Here is a 10,506-nt window from a genome sequence, read left to right as displayed (position 1 = left end):
AAGTCCTGGTTATCTCTGCTACAATGAGACAAGGAGGCTGCCAGCTGAGCCACATCTTCTAGAAGTTTTCTGTAAAGAACATTAAATTCCAGCATTAGAACAGAAGCAGGAATAATGCAGTTCAGGCTACAGCAAAGGCACAAGGAAACCAAAACTTGCAGGCAGAGAACTAATGCCAGAAGGACACAGCATCTTTGAAGGACATTAAATAGTCCCCAGAAGATTTCCAGGGGCATGAGAAAGGACAATACAGCCAGGTATTGGCTCCTTCCCACGGAGCAGTAAAGCTCTTGCAAAGTGTCTGTGCAAAGCCTGTTTATGTGTCTTCATAACCCCTTAGTTCTTTGTCACACAGTCCCCCAGAGCTAAACTGTGCCGTGATTTGTTTTGCATGTGTGTTATATCACAAACTTGTTGACAAGGCACAAAACTACAGTAATCCTGTGGGGGAAGTCTCTTTGCAAGTTTGCCTACATTTATATTTTCCATTCTTCACAAAGCCTTTAAAATTAAACCACAACAAAACCGTGACTTGTGGAACCAATGAGGCTGAAACAACTACAATTGAAAATCAGATACCATGACAACAAGTGAAATATAAGACAACTGCTACATTAAATAAGATTTGGAATGCTGCAGGATTTTCTCAGAGTTGGGATTGGAGTTCTTTTATATTGCTGGTTGCTACAGTTTCAGGTTTGAGTACTGACACAGGTCAGTAGACCTCCCTCTTCCACCTTAAAAGATGGGAAGACCGTTTTTTTTTATCATCTTGGGATTAGAAAGAGAAAAGAGTAACTCTGCACGATTGGAGTTTCCACACAGAAAAAACAGGGAAACTAGAAGAGAAATAAAGCCAGCTAGAATTCAATTATCTTCAGGAACAAGCTGGCAAGATAAAGGATCAAGTTATCAAGCAAGGCTTCAATTAGGCTGATTTTTTTACTGTAAGTAGATTTGATTAGTAGTGTAAATCACAGTATGAGGAGGCAACTTCAAATCATATTATAATGCTGAAGTCACACAGCAATAAAAACTAGACCACATCCCTAGTAAAATATTGGAAACCATCAGCCAGAGACAGGCTGCCCACATTCCTTTTTATTAACTCCTGATTCCAGCTGGCTTAGCCTTTATATTCTGCCAGATATTGAAAGGAAAGCTAATATTATTAATGACTTCTAGGTCTAAGGAATTAATTTCTATTAGTTCTAGCTAAGAAGTCATTCTTTTAAACAATCTGCTATTGACTGGCATGACAGTGTAGCATGGGGAGAAACAGCTTTTCCCATGTCCCTTTGTTTACAGGATTTCCAGGCATTATGCCAAGGCTTTTCTCTATGTTAAAGAAAACTCCATTCTTCCACATCCTTCATTTTCCTGCACACAACTTGACTCCCATGCTGTCAAATCCCCTTTGAATCCTTGGTACAATAAAATCCATTTTGTTGCACTCAGAATTTATGAACTTCCATTTGCTTGTTTTTCTGAGCACAGCAGCTCAGGGATAGAAAACAGGAGAGGGTGGAGAAACAGCTCTTTGATTTACACCTGGCTTCTCTTAGTTTCATCTGATGGCCCCTAATCCTTGCATTAGAAAGGAGTGTGAAAGTCAACCCCACTCTCCATGGCACTCAAAGTTTTTTTGCTGTTCTTGCATCTCCCCTCAGCTGCCTCTTTTTCCAGATGAAGAATTCTGCATTGCTCACTCCCAGTCAGTTGAGTGCCCTTGCACAATTTAAGATAAGCAACCTTGTTTCATCTAATATATTGCTCAGAGATTAATAAAGACTGTAATGATTGCATTTGCATTTCAAGTTTTTATCTGTCAGATCCTAGGATTTTATTTTCCAAGACACAAATGCAGTGCAAAGCATATCCCAGGTCAAAAAGCCCTCTCTTGAGTTTGACTGCTATAATTTTAGTTTGGATTAGAACAAAGCTATTAATTTTCCAGAAGACAGCAAAAAATTATGGCCATTTATCCATTTATCTGTGCAATGAAATATCTGCTTAAGGGCAACTATTAGCAAAATACCATTAAAAAATCTCTTTAAAAATACATAAATATTGAAGTATTTTCACATCACTGGGCTATGTTCTACCTGCTGTATTTCCTAAATCTCTAGTATTGTTACACCACCACGATTTTATCATGCCTCTAAAATTGGTTTAAACCTTGAAAGTTTTAAAAAGTGCAGCTATTTTTACAGCATATACCTTCATTTGGGCCCACACGGAGTTGGGTCTAATGTCAACAAGGATTTTTCCTCAATATCTAAGGCAAAATCACTTGCCAGTAGAAAAAAAAGTAGAGTATTAAAACAAATGGGTATTGTATCCCTTAATCTTACTGGAGTATTTGATGTAACCCTTAAACATTAAACTTTAGGAATCTTAATTTATTATTACAAAATCATACATACCTTCTTTCTCACCTTACACATTTGAAGAATCTGAGTGACAGCATCCACTACTCTCAACTATTCAGAAAATTGATTATTCTTGCTATGCTTTTGGAGCAGAGAAAGAGGAATTAATCAATATTTACCTTGATGCTTTAAACCTACTGCCTGGGTGGATCTGCAGTCCAGGAGATATGCAGCATGGCTGTTTAATTCTCACAATCATTTCAAACCAGTGAACCCCCAGAAGTCTCTCCATATCTACTCAATATGATAAGCAGATTTCCAACATTCTCAATTCTTTGTGCACTCTTTTGCATGTCCAGGCTTATAATCTCTCCCGAAGAAATGGCAATGGAGGAAAAAGAGCAGGTGGCAAAACCAACACGTTCAGCAGTCTTGAATATCTTTTCCTTCTCAGAATTCCACCTAAGACTAGAAAATTAACTGAAACTAAAATGACCAACAAGAATGAGAGGCACTGAACCCTTATTGAAAGAGCAATAACCAAATTGCCTTTCCCCAAAGTTAAAAGGCACTGAGAGCAGTGGTGAGGAGGGACCCAATGGCCATCACACCACTGAGTAATTAGATAAATATCTCTGGTGTGGAAACATCACCAGTGTTGGCTACGAAAGCAGCTGCTATTCCCAGCCCAGGAAATTCACAATTTTGGGTTTTTTGGTTCTTGTTGGGTGGGGTGGGTTTTTTTCGCTTTTTGTTGGTTTGTTGTTGTTGTTGTTGTTGTTGTTTGCTTCTTGCTGCTTGTATAACAATGGTATTACTGCATATATCCAGGCAATGCATTAGACAAGACTGAATTCCACTTGGACCTCTTCCCAAATGTTATGAGACAGACAGGAAGATATTAAGAAAATATCCTAATCTTTTTTACAACAGTAACTGATTTTACTTACACTTAAAAAATCTGCTAAAACACAGAGAGTACCATTAGAAGATTAAACTGAAATTATCTTAAATAAAACATTTGGATTGGGGAATTTAAAGTAAGTTTGTCTTGAATAAAAACAAGAAGGGTAGGGGTCGAAATCATGATTTTAATTGCACTGTTCAATGGAATCATCCCAGGGAAAACAATACAGAAATGGAAAAAAGCAAAACCAAATAGCTCAATAATTTCATTCGAATACTATTTTTTCATTCTAGGACTTCCAACTCCTATCAGAAATGATGGTCTCTAGCCAGCTCTTTGAAGGCAAGTGGATATTGAAAACCACTTACATCTTGCAGAAACATGTCTCTAATACATATCTCCATTGCTGCTGACGCCAATCAAAATACCAGAAAATTTAATTAAAAGCAGAGATTTAAACAAAAGTAGCTTTATACTGATTCTCAGTGGCTTTATTCTTCTCACTCTTGACAGCTATCAGAGATGGAAGGTCTGACGTCCTGTAAACTCCAGTCCTCATCCTCCCTTGGCAAGATCTCAGTTCAGAGATGTAACCTTCAAAGCTGAGGTTCCCTTCAGAATCGTCACAGGAGCGTGTCCCAGAGTCCTCCATCTTGACCCCATCCACGTCGATTATCCTGTTCACAGGCAGCTCCATTCCAGGGCTCCCTCTCACACCAGGAGGATTAAAGCTTCTGCTGGCCTTTGCTTTGTGACAGGTCTGCTCATAGGAGTTTCCTGAAGTCCCTTGTGGATCATTTTTCTTTCTGTTTGCACCTAACAGAAGAATTAAAAACAAACAAACACAAAACAAGAGAATTATGTATCTTCTGGTTTTAGCAGTTTTCAATATTGCAACCTTCTCTGAGGCCCCAAAGGTATTCAGCTAGGATATTCATCCACCAAAGAGAGTTACTGTGTAGGTAACTAAACACTGGATCTCAAAGATAAATGTGAAATACTAATATGCATCTGTCTTAATGTAGCATTTTTTAGAGTTTTTAAAAAGATTCCCTTAAAAATAACTAATTAGTACAATTTTGTGCACCTCTAGAACAAAAAAATTCTCACAGCACCAAAACCAAAGGTGGAGGAGAATATAGACCTTCCACTGGGGCAGAATGGGAGATTTTCTTTCAGTTGAACTGGTCTTCAACACCCTGCTGAGATAGTATTTTTACTTGGCTAGGGCTTAATTCTCTAGCAGACTAGTAAGGGATTATTTGAAGTTGCAGTTCACTGTCCTGAACTGCAGCAGACCAATTATGGGCCACAGTTTACAGGACAAGAATAAAAGAAACAACTTTGCAGAATCACAGGACAGTTCAGGCTGGAAGGAGCCCAGTGAGGCATCTGGACCCACCTTCCTGCTGAAACAGGGTCATCCCAGAGCACGTGGCTCAGGATTGTGTCCAGATGGTTCTGGAATATTTCCAGTGAGGGAGACCCCACACTCCCTCTGTGCAATCTGTTCCTGTGCTCAGAACAATAAAGAAGTTCTTCCTCATATTTAGGTGGAACTTCCTGTGCATCAGTTTCTGCCCATTTCTCGTGTTCTATAGCTCAGCACCACTGAGCAGAGAGCCTGACTCCATCCTCTGTCACCCTGCAGATATTTATAAGCATTGCTGAGGTCTCCTCTCAGTTGTTTCTTCTCAAGGCTGAACAGGCTCAACTCCCTGATTCTTTCCTCCCAAGAGAGATTCTCCAGACCCTGGACCAACTTAGTAGTTGGTCCTGCTGGACCTGCTCTAGGAGTTCCTTGTCCTGAGGAGCCCAGAACTGGACACAGTGCTCCAGATGTGTCCCACCAGGGCTGAGCAGAGGTGCAGGGTCACCTCCCCTGACCTGCTGGCACTGCTCCCCCTAACTCACCCCAGGACTCCATTGGCCTTCTTAGCCACAAGGACACACTGCTGGCCCATGGACAGCTTGTGTCCACCAGCACCCCCAGGCCCTTCTCTGCAGAGCTGCCCTCCAGCAGGTCAGCCCCCAGCCTGGGCTGCTCCATGGGGCTGTTCCTCCCCAGGTGCAGGACCCTGCATCTGCCCTTGCTGAATTTCAGAAGGTTCCTCTCTGCCCATCTCTCCAGCCTACTGAGCTCCTCCTGAAGGGCTGCACAACCCTCTGAGGTCTGAGGGCTTTAAACACTCAAGAAACACCTGAGTTACATCTAAAATCACAGCTGCCAGGATTCAGGCCTGTTCTCCAGACTACACACGCAAATCATCACTATCCCAAGACAGCTGCAGTTCAAACCCTTGAGCTCCCAAAAGCCAGTTTTGTGTTAGGTGTGAGCCTAACACAAAATACTTCAGGTATGTCCCTAAAGTACAAGGAGCTTCTCAAAGCAAACGTACAGAAGCTGGTTTGCCTGTGTCAACAGCAGCAAGAAGGGAAGGATGAAGGAGTTGATTTCAGGATTCACACCACAATTAGCAACATAGTTTCTGCAACTGAGGTTCCTCCCATAATGGTATAAAGAGGGGCAACATTTTCAGAGACAGAGAACTGCTTTCATTAGATCAAACTGAGAGCCAAGAAAAAAAAAGAGAAACTTTCAAGGCAAAAAAACCCAGGCCTGAATAGGGACTTCCATTTCATATTTAACTTCCTTTTTCCATATATCTTCTTATCCATCTTTTAAAAGATACCATCTTATGTGACATTCTTTACCCAAAGCATTCTCAAATTTTGTGCCCCAGTACATGCAAGTGCCTGACCAGCATGTTTAGCCACACAAATCCCATGAGACTGGTGTGGTTAAATCCCATAGCTGTCTTTCAAATATTTAATTTGTGTTTATTCCATGAAGTGATTGGTACAGTTTTATGCAAGGAAAAGAAATTTCCATGTATAATCACCGTAATCAAGAACTTTTTGATATGGAGAATGGAGGAAATGCAAATGAAAAAACAAAAAAGCACTTTCACACACTTTCAATCAAATCACTCCAGGGTCTTCTTGAGGCTTAAAGCTTTCTATTTAAGAAAAATAAGTTAAAATCCTAAGTAGTGCTTAGTGTTTTAGCTACAGTGAAGCCCCACATGAATATGTGGGCATTTCACATCAGTAATGCTTGCTGTTTTTTCAGAGGAATTAGATCAAACTCCAAACAAATCAGCTGAGCAGAGAGAGGCAGAAAGCTCCCAGCCCTGTTAGCCCAGCATGACTTCACCCTACTAAATTGCAGCTAACATTTAATGGGACTATATTATGCTTTGTGTTTAAATCTCCCTACTGAAAACTGAACATTGCCTTAATTTTAACTGCTGCTTGCATGGCTGTGCTGCAAAATGCTATTCTTCTGTTCTCATCTTAACATGAGTGTACTGAATTGTTCTCTTGATCTCTTTAATCTGCTATTCTACACCCTTTGAGGAAGACCTGTGACTCTCCTTTCAAGTTGCTTTAAAAGAGCTACAAATTGCTGAAATGCCTACTAATGACAAATTACCACAAACACATAGCATTGACAGAGCCTGAGTCATCCAGCTGTCCTAGCACTCAGAATACATCCTCCTATGAAATGCCATGGAAAGGAACATCTTTGATTGGGGTGGAAAGTCTCATATCTGTTGGCTTGGACTAGGTTCAAACACTTTGCACAGTCAAAAGACACAGCCTGCATTAACAGGGTGCAAGAGATGAAAGAGCTGGAAACTCCTGCTGAGAAACACTATGGAAGGTGCAAGTATTGCTGGATTTATTTGGGTGCTAAGCCCTTCTACAGTTAAACATAAGAAATGCCATTAAGTCTTGGAATTATGGTGTCACTGAGTCACTGCACAAAGCAACTGGGTGTGCAACTTGTCCAATAGGAGCACAGCAGAAATAAGGTCAATGTTTGCTCTCAGGCTTCACAAGACATAAGCTCACCTGAACAAGAACACATCCGCATTATAGACATATTTTTCTATTAATGTCTTTTTTAGGAGCAATCTCTCTGCAGCATCAAATAAATTACTACTAGAGGCAGGGCAGTAATAGAGAACATCTTGTCTAAAATACCAGTTCAATAGAATAAGGAATTACTAAGGGAGGATACTGTGAAGATGATTTCACTTTTCCTGTCAGGGTAGAAAATATCTTAGCTCATCTTCACCAAATAAGAAGATGATTTCAAGAGTAGCACTACACAGAAAAAAATATTTCAATGTAAATCTTTCCTCATTTTTTTTAAGAAAAGCTTTCATGGAGCAAGGCTACTTATCACAAATAGTAGGCGAGATTCACCAAACCAGCTTGTGTGTAAATATATCCCACAAGTTTTCAAGTAGACTCAAGATTTTCATGTACTTAGCAGAGCTTCATAATGAGGTTTCAATGAAGTTTGCAACACTCTTCCACTGGTCTCCTTCTCATGCTTTCTGAGTAACAAATACCTGAAGACACTTAGCTGTGCAGGGCACCATCTAAGGTGCAGAGGGCCTTCACAGGTAAAATTTCTCTTCATATATTCTTGACTGAAGTGATGAATACCTCCATGGAGAGCTCTGCAGATGCTTCGCCATGTATGAAGCATGTCAGGAATGCTATTACATTGTCCCAAATCTAATCTCTCAGATGTCCCACCTAACTTCAGTAGAGAAAGGAAAACACTGCTTCTGGCAGCAGTCACACAGGTGAATTTCCAGCCTGGAATACCACATTCACACCTATTGGCAATCTCCTCCCTTGCTAAGCATTCCACACAGCTCTTGGGGAATTTTCTTGTGCATCTGATCACAGTAATGTTTTCCAGCTGGTTTAAAGATGGGAAGATGCAGGTCATCTTTTGTCCTTAAACCAGAGATCTGCTGTGTTACAGACTCACAGCCAAGTGACTGCTTAGAAGGCTTAACTGCACCCATCTGCATTTTTCCAAAGGTGACTACAATCAGGCACTGTTCTGCCTGATCTCCTGATTTCTGTTACCAATATGTCTCTTTTTGTGAAATTTGGATTTTGTGTATTATTCTCAAGCATTCTAAATTCAACACTATCATTATGGAGAACTATCTTTATAGAGAAAGACAAAGGGAAATCTTCTTCTGTATTAAATAATCCTCAAACTTTAAGATCTAAGCAAAAGATCACAAGACACTGTCTTCCAGGTAGTTTAGGAATAAGGGAGCATTTGACCAAATTCCACTCAGAGATGAGGTCACAAAAATCCTGGAAATTTCAGAAGCAGCATTAACAGCCAAATGTAGATGAGAGGATAGACATAACCCTAAGTCTAATGCAGATGCTTGGGGATTTAAAAGCCTGTTCACAACATTTTGCAATTAGATTGTTTCTATATCATAATCAAGAAATTAATTTGTTTTCAATGTGCTAAATTTTAGTTAAGATTTTTAATAAAATCTCTTTCATGTAAATTAAGTGTTTCACTCATCATTCTACCTTTGTTAAAATCCCACTGTTCTTGTCAAAATCATTAACTATTTAGATGGCTCTAAGTTCTACTGAAAGATAACAAGAATATCCTGCTGATTTTCATACCATTGATCCCAGGCATTTGACTTGTAATGTCAGAGAGGATCTGATCTCAGTTAAATGGAATGAGCTCCAGATTAATGATTTTGTACTGACTTACAGCAGATAAAAATCTGTTTGAAGTATTTCATAAAACTAGGAATATAACTCATGAAAAGAAGCCTGAAATTCAGGGGCAATTCCTGGGACTGGTGATTTACAGACATGTCCCATCCCCAAATGTAATCAGTGTCCCAAGCAGCAAGGCTCTGGGGTGTGCTGTAACATGGGAGCCTGGGCAGACACAGCTCCAGTCTCTGACTCCATGGAGCCTGTCCCAAGGTGGTACCACACTGCCTGAGAGAGCATTTTCTTACATGAGACTGAAAAAAGGAGCCCTTTGATGGTCGCTTCTATCGTGGGTGAATAGATAGTCGTGATGTATTTCCAGGACCCTTCTACTTCAGGGTCCTGGAAATACATCAATATAAATAACTTCTCCTTAACATGGACATAATCTGGCAGTTTCACTCTCAGAAAGACACTTATCCCTTTCTGTCCTAAACTGTGAGGAAATGCTACTTCTACATATTAGCCCTCCCACACACGGATTCTTTGAAGTGGTGGATGAATGACTTCCACACTGGCTGACATACTGTTACTACTGCAGGAATCTTTTTTTTTAAGTTTGTACAGTGATTTATGCTTCTGAAGGGAAAGGGACACTTTACATCAAAGTTTTAGAATACCAGAGGTTAAATTTGCTTTGGCAGTTTCCTTCTTTTTATCTCTTAATTGATACAGCACCAAGGAGAAAGCAGACTTAATAAAAGATTCCTACCTACAGTTTATGCTAAATCTTTTCAAAGGAAATTTGACATTATATGCTGAATTTCACTTGCATGGTGAAACAGCAACTGCAGCATATGCTCAGTGCCTTGAAATCTGACTCAGTAAAATGAAGGCATCGAGCCAGGAAATGGGTTGTGCTACATAGCAGCAATATTCTACATTCCCAGTTTATTTACTTTTTTCCTGGGAATTTTGGGAATACATTTGCAGCATTAAGTTTAGAAACGAGCAGATGGAAATCCTTTCATTGCACTCATCTCCAAAGCATTCACAAGAAGAACAAAGCACCAAACATTATTCAGAAAGACAAATTTGGAATGTCACATGGAAGAGGGAGCTCACCAGTGGCATACAGATGCAAAAGAGGGAGCACTGCAACCTGTGTTTGCTGTGGGCAGGGACCCTTCCTGTACACAGCTCCAACAGCAGCTGAAGGGAACTGCCCACAACGTCATTTGAAAGCCAGGAGCACTCCACAAATAAATTAAATTAAAAATTCTGAATTTTGATCCAGGCAGACTTGTGTACCCTCAATAACACTGTCCAATTGGCTCCAACTTTCCATTTCTCCCCTGCTAAAACTGAAACAATTTTTGACTACTTTCCAAGCAGTAGATATGATAAAACAACTCTGCAGCAGCCTACACATACTCAGCTCTCAGTGTGATCTTCCAGCATTATTATTAACCTTCATTTTGGTTTTCCATCAGTGGTCGGTAACAGCAGGTTTAATTATTGCAGAGTCCTATGTTGGGAGATAGTGGATTGAATTACTTGAATCCATTTTCATTTAATCTGCCATTCACTAGGTTATTTTTCAGTTTTGAGAGTCTAAAATGTGGTTTCGCTGGGCTACTGGTTACATTTCACCAATAA

At 40.1% G+C, this 10,506-nt stretch overlaps 1 protein-coding gene across 1 annotated transcript in view; it reads right to left on the bottom strand.

Annotated features, from left to right (window-relative positions):
* Positions 1–3,420: 3,420 nt before the first annotated feature.
* RGS12 (regulator of G protein signaling 12) overlaps positions 3,421–10,506 on the bottom strand; it is an 85,284-nt gene continuing 78,198 nt past the window's right edge. The window contains exon 18 of the mRNA XM_038135171.1: positions 3,421–4,095. Within this exon, the coding sequence (XP_037991099.1) occupies positions 3,734–4,095 (362 nt within the window). The 3' untranslated portion in view covers positions 3,421–3,733. The remainder of the gene's footprint in view (positions 4,096–10,506) is intronic.

This window comes from Motacilla alba, chromosome 4, assembly GCF_015832195.1.
Source record: "Motacilla alba alba isolate MOTALB_02 chromosome 4, Motacilla_alba_V1.0_pri, whole genome shotgun sequence".
NCBI classification, from domain to species: domain Eukaryota; kingdom Metazoa; phylum Chordata; class Aves; order Passeriformes; family Motacillidae; genus Motacilla; species Motacilla alba.
Note: the sequence above shows the minus strand (reverse complement) of the source record. Positions and strands in the feature narration are given on the sequence as shown.